At 42.7% G+C, this 13,466-nt stretch overlaps 1 protein-coding gene across 1 annotated transcript in view; it reads right to left on the minus strand.

The window, feature by feature from the left end:
- Positions 1-13,466, minus strand: part of POLR3B (RNA polymerase III subunit B) — a 61,191-nt gene that overhangs the window by 35,873 nt on the left and 11,852 nt on the right. The window contains exons 11-19 of the mRNA XM_028746558.2: positions 12,527-12,643; positions 11,439-11,573; positions 6,791-6,952; positions 5,979-6,179; positions 5,029-5,191; positions 4,551-4,704; positions 2,380-2,454; positions 1,784-1,882; positions 247-374 (exon numbers count right to left, since the gene is read on the minus strand). Coding sequence (XP_028602391.1) covers positions 247-374; positions 1,784-1,882; positions 2,380-2,454; positions 4,551-4,704; positions 5,029-5,191; positions 5,979-6,179; positions 6,791-6,952; positions 11,439-11,573; positions 12,527-12,643 — 1,234 coding nt within the window. The remainder of the gene's footprint in view (positions 1-246; positions 375-1,783; positions 1,883-2,379; positions 2,455-4,550; positions 4,705-5,028; positions 5,192-5,978; positions 6,180-6,790; positions 6,953-11,438; positions 11,574-12,526; positions 12,644-13,466) is intronic.

The following is a 13,466-nucleotide window of genomic DNA, read 5'->3' on the forward strand; positions in this document are numbered from 1 at the left end:
ATATAGAGCACAGAACGCTGCAGTGCAAGGTGACATACAGACACTCGCTAGCTCTCCAGTAACACTGAAAAAGCAAGCACAGTAACTTTCATGCTAGCAATGCTGTTTTAAGCATGTTTAAAAACAAATTTGAATCTCACATTCCACTATAGAAAAATCAGCTTATCATCAATGGTTTTAAAATGATTTAATACTATACAGCTTACATAAAAAAGCAACTACTCAGATGTGAGGCACAGGTCTTACCCATAGCTTGCTTCCCCATAGCACACTGGTATGTGTTTCTTGGAGACTGGTTATGGTGAGGGTAAGGAATGAGGCCGGCACACACGCCAAGAAGAGTAAAAGGTTCAATCTCCAGGTGTGTTGTCTCTCTTTTAAGCGGAGGTAGGAAGGGGAGAGAAACAAAAAGCTCATGAGTACGTAGTTAGATTTCTTAAAGCTTGCAGCCCACATACAGTCAAACCTCAGTTTCTGAATGCCTCCGTTATTGTACGTTTCAGCTCCCAAATGCCAAAAACCTGGAAGTAAATGCTCCGGTTTTTGAACGCTTTTCGGAACCCGAATTTCCAACACAGCTTCCGCTTAAATGCAAGAAGCTCTTGCAACCAATCGGAAGCTGCGCCTTGGTTGTCAAACATTTCAGGAGTCAAACGGTCTTCCGGAACAGATTACGTTAGACAACCAAGTTTGCCTGTATTGACAAACAAGAAGGCTCAAATATGTATTTCAGGGCTTTCATGAACCAGGAAAATAATGGAAAAGTCACACAGTTAGACAGTGAAGAAGAGAATGGCAAATATAAGGGCTGCATCCACTCCATATATCTGAAGCACTAGTATACCACTTTAGCGGTCGTGGGAATCCTGGGGACAGCAGCTTGTCAAGTGTCCTGGGAATTGTAGCTCTGTGACAAAACAGCATCATCATGGTGTGACTGTGACCCTGCATTCTAAATCACACAAAACGTTCCTCTATTGCATTTTACAAGTCAGTAATCTAGTGATGCCTTACAGGCTGGAATCTCCAAGATGTACAAGAAATCCCCCACCCACTCCAAGGGAAAATGTAAAGAGATATGCCGCCCTGGGACCTTTGGACGAAGGGCTGCATACAAATTAAATAAATAATAACAATATAATATGACTGATCTGGGACGCGGGTGGTGCTGTGGGTTAAAGCCTCAGCGCCTAGGGCTTGCCGATCGAAAGGTCAGTGGTTCGAATCCCCGCGGCGGGGTGCGCTCCCGTTGCTCGGTCCCAGTGCCTGCCAACCTAGCAGTTCGAAAGCACCCCCGGGTGCAAGTAGATAAATAGGGACCACTTACTGGCGGGAAGGTAAATGGCGTTTCCGTGTGCTGCGCTGGCTTGCCAGATGCAGCTTTGTCACGCTGGCCACGTGACCCAGAAGTGTCTTCGGACAGCGCTGGCCCCTGGCCTCTTAAGTGAGATGGGCGCACAACCCCAGAGTCTGTCAAGACTGGCCCGTACAGACAGGGGTACCTTTACCTTTACCTTTATGACTGATCTAAATGGGGAAGCACGCTTGTTCAGGAACCCCGTGAGTGCATTCATAGTTCCATCAGATATACAAATGGAAGACAATATAAATATCCCTGAGGAGCATTTTTCATAAATATATAGCATACTTTATCTCAGATATCTGCATATATATATCATGCCCTGCTTTCTTACTCCTGTAAGCCACTCAACACAACATGAGGAACTCCTTCCTATGCCAATACCAGCTTTATCACACAAATCTCTTAACGCAGAACACTTACTTTGTGATTGTATGTTCATACAGTGCAATGTTGCAGTCATTTTCCTCGTTCACATCCAAATATTCAACCAGACTTTCGTGTAAAAAGTCTTCAAAATTCCTGAAGGCAGAGCATGAATGTGTAAAAATAACTTACAAATTCAACGTTAAGCCTGTGTTATTGCATCTATTTTAAAAAGTGAATGGCCAATTTGTGTAGAAACTGAACTGTTACTACTACTGTGAACTAAATTCTTCTGAAAACCGGCTCATATACTAGCATGAAATGAAAGTGGGGTTTGAGGCTGCCTGATACAGGGTCAGATCATTGGTCTCACTAGCTCAGCATTTTCTACACCAGGGAGGGGAAGCCTGTGGCCCTCCGCATGTCACTGGACTCCAAGTCCCATCAACCTCAGCCAGCATGACCAATGGTCAGGGATGATGCAGTAGCTGAAAAATATTTGGAGGGACAGGTTTCCCATCCCTGGTCCAAACTGATAGAAGCATCTTTTTTTTTTAATTGCTAAAGAATCACCTAATGTGATTTACCCTAATTTCTGCATAGCTATACCTAGACAAGGAAACAAGCATGTTGCATCTTGCTCAATTCCTTACCTGTAACCTTGTGCAAGTTCTTCCATGTGCTTGCCTGTAACTGCAGGTTTTTGCTTCTTTACAATGATGTAAGGCCTGCATTAGGGGAAAGGAAGAGAGTTAAGCAACACGTTGCATATTGGTTGATAAATCCTTCAGGAGCCTCAGAAGCTGTAGATCCAAACAGTTTTCACTTTTCTCAATCCTCTCCTTAATCAGGGACCATATTTTAATTTCAGATGAAGGTTTCAGTTCATCATACCAAGTCATTGTACAGTGTTCCTTCTAATAGAACAGTATTATTTAAGCTTGCCAATCAGTATCACAACATTTATTAAGCTTAGCTAAAGGTAAAGGGACCCCTGACCATTAGGTCCAGTCGTGACTGACTCTGGGGTTGCGGCGCTCATCTCGCTTTATTGGCCGAGGGAGCCGGCGTACAGCTTCCGGGTCATGTGGGCAGCATGACTAAGCCACTTCTGGCGAACCAGAGCAGCTCACGGAAACGCCGTTTACCTTCCCGCTGGAGCGGTACTTATTTATCTACCTGCACTTTGACATGCTTTCGAACTGCTAGGTTGGCAGGAGCTGGGACCGAGCAACAGGATCTCATCCCGTTGCGGGGATTCGAACCGCCGACCTTCTGATCAGGAAGTCCTAGGCTCTGTGGTTTAACCCACAGCACCACCCGCTTATCACTGTATATAAAAGGACAAGCTGAGTCAAGTTTATTATACCACGCAGGAGACCTAAACACCAAAACAAATGCTGCTGTATGTAATACAGCAGCTAATGCAATAACCAAGAAACATTAGCAAGGGAACAGGAGGGGTATAATATATAATATACTGATCAGCGAATATAACATTCCGTTGATATCACCTCCCTAAGTCCAACTCCACGCTGGAGAACAAAAGTATTAAAAAAATTGCTATTTGGCAGCATAGCTTTCAAGCAGGAATGATTTTTCTAAAAGGCTTCTACCAGAACCACCACACAGAAACACTGATACAAAGAATGGCATGCACAATCAAAACGTCAAGGGCTGTTTCTGTTTGGACAAGATGCTCTCGCAGTGTGCAGTAAATAACTGCAATATACTTGGGAATTCCACTCCAAGAGTCCATGCTAATAGTTCAGAGGCTAATTAGCACTTTTAAATGTTGAAGTGGATATCGGAACCACTGCGAAAGGATTACAAGGGAGTTGGGAAAAGCCACAGGAAAACTGAAAAAACTTATTAGTCACCCAGTGGCCCAGTTCAGACAGTTGTTCAAGGCTTCATAAAACATGGTTTGCAAAGCTGGGAATGAGCACTAGGACTTAGCAGCCCTCCTTCTCTCCTCTTTCCAGTACCTGCTGGCTTAGGGTTGTAAATCTTGACTTAAAATTAAGCCAGAGTTTCCTGTTATGCCTGAACTAGACTTAATATCAGTCAGCTGGTTAACTTTGTTAAAGGTACCCCTGCCCGTTCGGGCCAGTCTTGCCAGACTCTAGGGTTGTGCGTTCATCTCACTCTATAGGCCGGGAGCCAGCGCTGTCCGCAGACACTTCCGGGTCACGTGGCCAGCGTGACAAGCTGCATCTGGCGAGCCAGCGCAGCACACGGAACGCCGTTTACCTTCCCGCTGGTAAGCGGTCCCTATTTATCTACTTGCACCCGGAGGTGCTTTCGAACTGCTAGGTTGGCAAGCGCTGGGACTGAGCAACGGGAGCGCACCCCGCCGCGGGGATTCGAACCGCCCACCTTGCGATCGGCAAGTCCTAGGCGCTGAGGTTTTACCCACAGTGCCACCCGCGTCCCGCGTAACTTTGTTAACGCTGGCTTATTTTATTGGTTTAACAACTGCCGTTAAAAATAGATTTTTCCCGTTTGGGCCGAATGAGGAACTCTGCTATAATTCCAAGCTCAGATCTTCAAAATGAAGCTGGCATGTGATGGCAGGAGACGAGCTCATTTCTGCCTTAAAGCCTTGAACAATCATCTAAACTGGTCCAATGTCAAATACACTGGTGCTGCCTTTTATTGCTGAAACATGCATCCATCATGCTGGACCTTCTGGACAAAAAAGGGTTGTTTAGCAGTCACCTTGTCGAGTGAGTTTATACAAAACCTGTTCCTGAGAATGAGCTGAACGAACATGAAACTGCAGTTGCAGTCATTCAGGGAAAGTGTATTTCAAGTTCCTTACCTGCACAAGCGTCCTCCATCGGAGGAAATATACACACATCTGTCGGTAAGATTTGTAGAGATTGAAACAAACTCGTTGATATAACCAGCTCTGCGCATTAGCCGAAATGTGTAGACAAGCTTCTGATGGTCTCGGATGACCCCGAGGATGTTGCCTGTTCAATAAAGCAATTCTGTTAAGCACTCTCATCTCCATTGCCCGCTATTGCACAACTCTCCCACCTTTCAGACAGAAGGGGCCAACCGTAGCTCTCCATGGTTGTGAACAGCCTATGTTGCTGCCAATCCTGCTCACTCCCACTCTTTCCTAGGCCTTCAGAATTCATGGCTCTGACAGCTGCAGTGCTATCATTTGTAAACCACATAGAAGTTTTATTTGCAATAAAGTGGCATACAAACTCTGTCAAACAAAATAAAATTTTAATCTTCCACTTATACTTCTAAGCTAAACAACCCAGAAATTTTCAGAAGTGCCATACCATTAAGGAAAACAAGGAACACATTTGGATAGGAAAGTTCTTCTCCACACAAAAGGTTTACATCTTCTACTCCCAGGTTACCAGCTAATTTAATTATAGGACCATCTTCCATATCAGTCGTAATGTGAGTCATGAGCGCTAGGTTTTTAACCAAGCCACAGGCCTGAAAGGAAAATAAATAATAATGAAAAAATACACACACACAGTTAATTCATATAAAATTATTTTATTTATAGCCACACAGTTAATTGACATAAAATTATTTTATTTATAGCCAAATAACCAGAAAAAGACAGCACAACTGCCTTATGTAACAAGAAGTGGATTTCCTTAACTCAAAACTGACCAATGACAAACTGAGTTTAAGGAGTTGACTGGTCATTTAGAAAGTGACGTAATTGCCTTGACCTTAATCCAACAGAAAATCTGGAACCGATTAAAGAAACTTGGTAGTCAGAAGCAACCAAGGAATAAAGCACAATTGATAGAAGCAATCATATAATCTTAGTTTCACATGATAACACCTGACGAACTAAAATCCTTGGTTCACTTCATGGGATGCCGTTTTTAGGGCTGTAATTCGGGCAAAAGGTTTCCACACTAAGTCCTGACAGAAATGGTGAGAAGTTATGAAATATCCTTTATTGTGGTTTTCTGTTTATAACTGATTTTATTTGGCTATAACTTTGGATAGGATAAAGATAATCCAACACAGCTTGTTGCATTATATTCTGCATTAAATAATCTTTCTAATGATATGCAATATTTCAGTATTATGCTATGGAATTATTCTAAAGAAGACTGGTGTTATGAGCCATCAAACCTCAGAAATACACATTTTGCAAAAGGTTTCCACTATTTTGGCCGCTAGTGCAATTGTTCAAGTTCAACTAATGGTTCAGCATATCAAACGGTGATAGGGGAAAATAAATCAAGTTTGTGGTTCTTACCTCTCCTTCAGGCGTGTCTGATGGGCACAGCATACCCCACTGAGATGGCTGCAGGGATCGGGGACCACTCACTTTTCTAGTCTTTTCAAACTGAGAAGAGATCCTTGTCATCATCCCCAGAGCAGAAATATAGGACAGGCGGGACAATACTTGAGTCACACCCTGACGATCCATCTTGAATCTCTTCAGTGACCAATTCCCCTAAAAGTCAAGAACGACACAAGTCTGTCCAAATGCAGTAGAGACTGTAACTACTTTTAAAAGTGGTGAAATAGTATATGAAAACAGATCAGTCCATATTTGAAAACATGGATGATTCTTAACTGCGGTGGTAAAATAGCTTTAGATTTCCGCCTGTCCTCAAGACTTTAGGGCAGAAAAGCCTGGTGAATATTTGCATAAACAGTAACAATACAAGCCAGTGCTATTCTGAAATCAAACTGTGCAAGAACAGGAAGTGGAGTTTGCAGCAACCACCAATCAGCTGGTTGGCAAAGACTCCAAGCCACACTTTCGGCAGGGATAGACTTCACTTGGAAGCAACCAAGGGGATTCAATCCCAGTGGCGCTTGCATTTGGTGACAAGCTTTAGAAGGTGCCAAATGAAAGCCTAATTGTCGAGGGCAAGTGGAAGCACTCCTGAAGAATGCTTTGCATCCATGTATTTACCTGCCCCACTCCTGACATCATGCATGGCTTGGGGAAAATGTTCTCATGGGCCAAATGAGGACCCCCATCCAGCCTAATCAGGCCCATGGGCCAGAGATTCCCCACAGCTCTCCTACCCCTTCCACAGTAAATGAAACACTTACAGTGGAGATGGCATTCACCATGCCATTGGTGATCTGATCTTGCCGCATGTGCTTAACCACATCAAACTGGGCTGCCCTCTGCTTGGGAATTACTTGGTCAGCGATCTTTTTCAATTCAGAGTTAAATTTTTTGAACAAGTCTTCAAACAGAAGGGAAAGAAGCTGCAACAGAAAAAAGGAGATTTACAGCGGGAAGCAAGCAATGCATTTAGCGATGGAAGCCACACTGGAGATGCATTAATTGGAGGGCCATTCCTTTACATTGCTCATCCTGAAATAAGAATGGCACTTTTCACGATCTGACCGAACGACTACAACATAAACAAATGATTCTGGTTTATGGGTAAAGTAATAATCTGATTTTCAACAAGACATAAGCCTGTTCTCAAGAACACTTGAAATAAAACGGCTAAACTGTTATGTAAACGACACAGAGAAGTTCTATTGAAAAGTACTGTAAAAATAACTATAACAAACAGATATACAAAACACCAGAATAGGCCTGTTTAAATCTTGGATCCTATAAACCCAACTGCTCATCTGCTGGCTCACCAAATGACATCTTTTAAATTTTAAATGTAGAGCTTTTTAAATAGATATGTCACATTACTATAGAAGAACTACCCTAACACATTTTTCATTTTCAGAATTGCTAACATCTAGAATGTTATAGAATTGCTAACACATATGTAAATGTCTCAGTAGCCAAAATATGTTATGAAAATTGAACCAGGAGCAACTCCTTGAATAACTATCACTATGGGGAAAGGATGGTCCTTACTAGTTTTGTAAATCTGTATTTGTTCTTTATTGAATTATTTCCTTCCAGCTATTTCTTTCACTTTTTAACATCACACTCGTCTTTTGGTTTGCTCTCCAATTAACCCATTCACATTTCACCCAACTTCTACTAATGAACTTTAGTGGGAACTTAATCCATCTAAAATTTTGCACTGCAAGCTACACATGGATTGAATGCCCACTCCCCACCCACCCCTGCTCCAAAGAAAAGCCTTTCCTGCATCCCCTAAAGAAGAAGTATAAGCTCTAGAACTTGGCAATTCTATTCTAACGCTTGGTTTTTACAGCAGCTCTGTCAGGAAGACTAAAAATACAGCAGCTACCGAATGCCAAAAATACAAGTTCCCAGTATACAAAGCATTGTTAACTGCTAAACAAACTAGGTATTCAAACGGGCCCTGTTAAGACATTCTGGAGTCTATTGCATTATTTAATTCCTCCATGGAATTAAACCAATTTAAAACTGTCTCCATTTTCGAAGACGCATTAACACTACTGTGCCCCCCCATTGGCCATGGGCCAGTAACTGAATCTACTCTCCCAATGAACATTTCCACTCACTGGATTTGCCATCTTTTCATCATCATCATGTCCCTGCTGATTTGCAAAAAGCACAGACCTTTCTTTGCCTTCCATTGCATAACATAATCATGAGAATTCATTTGATGACTAAAGTCGACATGTATGTGGGATAGTAACTTGAATTTAGGTCAGCTATAATGATCTAGTTGGGAACTGTCACAGAAGTCAATCATGGGTCAAGGGTAGATGGGATTCTGTGTCAATTGCACATATCAATGACTACTCAAAACCAATGCTGGGCGCCGAGAGCTTTTCCCCTATGATGGTCAATCTTTCCTGACATCACGCAAAACCGAGTTTCCCATGAGATAGTTCCTAAAGGATCACACAGTGGCAAGTAAATGGTCATGTAGATTAATCTCCTAATGTGAATTCATCTGCAGAACCTCTGTGTGCAATGCAGATGCTCTACAACACTTCCCCTAATGCAGTGGTACCTCGGGTTACATATGCTTCAGGTTACATACGCTTCAGGTTACAGACTCCGCTAACCCAGAAATATTACCTCAGGTTAGGAACTTTGCTTCAGGATAAGAACAGAAATTGTGCAGCGGTGGTGCAGCGGCAGCAGGAGGCCCCCATTAGCTAAAGTGGTGCTTCAGGTTAAGAACAGTTTCAGGTTAAGAAGGGACCTCCAGAACGAATTAAATACTTACCCGAGGTACCACTGTACTAGAACATGAGGTCATCCAGTGAAGTTGAACACTGGAAGATTCAGGACAGAGAAAAATACTCGATCCTTCGTATAGCCCACAGTTAAAAGTAAAGAATTAGCTACCCCAGGATGCACTAATAGCCCACAAATTGGATGACTTTAAAGGGGGTTCAGGCAAATTCATCAAGGTTAAGGTTCTTAATGGCTGCTAGCCGTTAGGGCTCTGTATTACCTGCAGTCTCAGAGGCAGCATGCCTCAGGAATACAAATGAAGTGCTAACACACTTGTCATTTCCTGCCTGTAGGCTTCCGATATTGTTAGTCACTGTGAGAACAGGATCCTGGAGTTAGGTCAGCCTTTGGTCTGATACAGAAGGGCTCTTCTTATGCTCAGATTCTGAAGTGCACTTTGGGAAGAGGCCAATATGGCATGCCCTGGATGTTCACACATTACTTGCAGATCTCTGGTTACTTTGGGGCTTGGGTACCCATGTGAATGCTATCAGAATGAATCTTCCCTGGATGAGCCTAGGTAAGCCACCGGAAGTTGCCTTATGATCCATCTAACTCACTACTGTCAACACTGACCAAGATAGGGGTCTTTCGGCGCAAAGTACCACTGAGTTATGGCCCTTCCCATATCTTTCTCTATCTATATTTTAAACAAGTACAGTGGTACCTCGGGTTAAGTCCTTAACCTGAAACTGTTCTTAACCTGAAGCATCACTTTAGCTAATGGGGCCTCCTGCTGCCACCTCGCCGCCAGAGCACGATTTCGGTTCTCATCCTGAAGCAAAGTTCTCAACCCGAGGTACTATTTCTGGGTTAGCGGAGTCTGTAACCTGAAGCGTATGTAACCTGAAGCTTATGTAACCCGAGGTACCACTGTACTAGGAAAAGGGCTGTTTCATTGATGGCATAAAAGATTACTAAATAACTAGTATATACGTAACTAAAAATTTCAACGCTGACTTCAGAAGAAGTCACCACTGAACACCATTTCCCGGCCCCTCCTGTTCAAAATAATAAAGTTAGGTTAGGGGGATACACTAACTTCTTGACATTTTTTAGTCTAAAGCATTCCTTGGCTAATTCCAGTACATCCACAGGCTTTCTCTAAGAACATAGCAAAGTTTCACAATAGCCCGTTTTTAGGTCAAGAGTAAGTGATTAAGGAGAGAACGGGATGGAATGCCAGTGATAATATTCATTTAATTTTTGTAGTGAACCCAGGGTCTTTCAGACAGGAGCATTGAAGAGCAAATTAAATTTGAGGGGTGGTGGCGGCGAAACATAAGGGAGAGGAACTGACAGCTCATCAATTGATTTCCATTGAAAATCCTGAGGAAAAAAATTAATAAAGTAGTTAAGCTGCTGAAATACAGTTTCACCAATTAGCTTAATGTCAGAGAATTCTAATTAGGCGCCTTGAGATTGCCATTTAGTGTTTAAGGCTTTAGAGTGCCAAATTCTCCTTTTCACACAAACTGGTTGCAAAATTAAAGACATTAGGCAGCCTTAATTATATTATCAGAACAGCTGGGATTAGTCAATCTCTGAAGTCAAGGCGGTTTTCTTTTGTCACAGGGTAAAAATCCCTTCCTTTCCAGGGTGCCGGATTTTGGTGCTGTTCCATATCTCGCCCATACAAAGCAAGCTGAATTAGAAAGAAAGAAAGGGGAAAAAATGCCAAACAAACCCTGAGGACAAAGACGAGGGAAATGCTCGGCAAATAATGAACACATTAAGGAAAGAGAAAAGGTAGGTGAAAAGATTAAGCTTGGAATCGGTAGGTTTCGCTAACACCTCTGCTGGCACCTGGCCTGCCAAGCCTCTAGTGGGCAGAAAGACTAAGAGAAAGCTCTGTAAACCAGCTTGGCTAGCGGAAACAACTGTTATCTAAAGCTAAAGCACATTTCGTACTCCCTTGTCCCATGGGGTGTGAAATTAGCTGCTATTGTTTTCACACATTTTTATAGACACAATGCCTTTTATGTCTTCACATTGTGTGGACCGCTATGCTTTTCCTCCTCATACAGGAACAGTCTTTTTCATTCAAATTTTTAAGCAACAGGATTTTTAGCTCAGAAACACAACCAGGGGTGGGTGTGTGGTGTGTTATAGGCTATTTGGAAAGAAACTCTAGCTGAAAACACTGAGCAATAGGCTTAAAGTGAGGTGTTCTATCAATTTGCAAAATACAGCCAAGCAAATGTCAACAATAGAAAGACACACACATAAGGGATAGAAGTCTGCTTTCTGATGTATTTTTAGGAAGCTAGACTAAACAGTTTAAACCGTTACACAACTCTCAACATATTAGGCATATGCCAGTATTTATGAACCTTTATCGTTTCAGAATCACTAATCAACAGAACTCACTGCGACAAGCTTAAAGTGTGTCTGAACCAGAAGCATCTGGGGACCACAACACACACAATTATTTTTTCACACTGAACCTGTTGTGCTGCAGCCCAATTCTGTGGCATCATTTGGGTTGCCTTGGGCAAGATAAAGCAACCAACAAATTTAACAAACAAACAAGCAAATAAAATGGCAACTCCATATCAATGTTTTCATGTTGTATAAAAACCCTCAGGGTGGACTTACCTGTCCTGCCAACTCCAATCGTTTGTTTCCATAGTAGTCTCTGTCATCCACTTTGTTGTCCCCCTGAGCTAAAATCACTCTGCGGACCATCACAGCTGTGTAAATGCACTTTGAGCGGAAATTGAACTCTTTTACCTGGAACACAGAAAAGGGGAGTAAACAGTTTCTAGTAAGGAACAGCTAGTCGTTTGTCTAAAATGCAGCTTAGGTTAAACTCATTTCGCAGTTCTGCAATATTCCCCAGACTCAGAACAGTGTGGCAACATTTTCTCATTGCATTCATCCTTCCAAAAGCCCTATTAGGCCTTCACAATAGTTCTCATTTCACGAAGAGAAAGTAGAGATCAAGCAACAGCACCTTGCTTAAGAAGATCACTAGGTCAGTTTATGACTAGATCACACAGACACAGACACACACACACACACAGCTTGTGAATTTTACATAGTGTTCCCTCAACCCAACACCAGTAATCACAGGTTAGTGTGCAGAGAATCACATACAGAGCTGCACATACCCTACTACTGCATGCAAAAAATAATGAAGAAGAGTTTGGATTTGATATCCCGCCTTTCACTCCCTTTAAGGAGTCTCAAAGCGGCTAACAATCTCCTTTCCCTTCCTCCACCACAACAAACACTCTGTGAGGTGAGTGGGGCTGAGAGACTTCAAAGAAGTGTGACTGGCCCAAGGTCACCCAGCAGCTGCATGTGGAGGAGCGGAAACGCGAACCCGGTTCCCCAGATTACGAGACTACCGCTCTTAACCACTACACCACACTGAATCAGAATACTAATCAACACAGGCATTAGATCAGGAGCAGGAAGTATATGACTTCTCCTCTAATACACACAAAGAACTAAGCAGCAGCTCTTCGTGAGGTGCCTTCCTAAATAAGATTGGGATGATGAACAACAGGTGAAGATACAGTTACAGATGGAGATACAGTCACCCTCACAAGTTCACCATGGATTAGTGAAGGTGCTCTGCCAGAGGACATTCAACCCCCTCAGGTCTTGTATGGTAAGAATCCTATTTCAGCCCACACACCCCGGGGCCCTGCCCCAAAATCTAAGATTCACGGTCGTACAGGGACATGGGCAAGAATGGTTGTTGCCAGCAGCTCTCTTGCTTCTTCCATCTTGGTTTTTTTGGGACCTCCCCACATTCTCTGCCTTCGGACCTTATTTCCCAGATACTTCAGTGCCTGTAAAGTGAAATCCAAATCCAAGTTAGCATAGTACAAGTTAAACACTCTTCTTGGAAGTCTCCACTTTCAGGGAATGACATTGCATATTAACAACAGATGACTGCGTATTAACAAGATAATCAGCATGCCAAAACTTAATGTAAAACAAGACAGCAGCGTAAGATGCTTCTTTAGTAATATGACCACTGAAAATGGACTAGGCCAATCTGGGACTGGTATCTAACGAAGAAGATCTGTTAGCACAAGGATTTCTGTTTGCACCACGGATATTCCTCTCTCTCTCTTCGCTCCTAGTAATTCCCCAGCACCTCCCCCCAAATCTGCTCCAGAAGGTTGGGGTCACCCCTCAATCTGGTTTAGGGGGCATGTGGAGGGACGCAGGGAGAGGAGTGAGGAGGAAGTTCCGTTGCACAGCCAGAAGTCCTTGCACTAATGGAATTACTCTTTGGATACTGCCCAAAAGTACACAACTAACAATACTAACAATAATTATATTTCCTAGTATGGTTTTAACCTTCCATGAACAAAAACCCCATGTTCTGGTCAGTGGTCCTCTAGTGACTACTGTTGTAACAACTCCTGTCTGAAAAGGCTCAAGCATACCCAACATTTCTGCTCAGCATGCAAGCCAAAGTAGAATTTTGTTAATAAAGAACTGGACTCTGAGAAGGACTGAAACAGGAAAGAACAGCTACAGTCAAAATGTATAAAATGATCTCTTGAGGTCATGCTACTTACACAGTCCTCCCAAACAATTTCCCCATCTTTTGCACTGTAATGTTCATGCTATGTCCACTTTTAGCCATGCTCAAAACTCTTC

This window comes from Podarcis muralis, chromosome 10 (genome assembly GCF_964188315.1).
Source record: "Podarcis muralis chromosome 10, rPodMur119.hap1.1, whole genome shotgun sequence".
NCBI lineage: Eukaryota > Metazoa > Chordata > Lepidosauria > Squamata > Lacertidae > Podarcis > Podarcis muralis.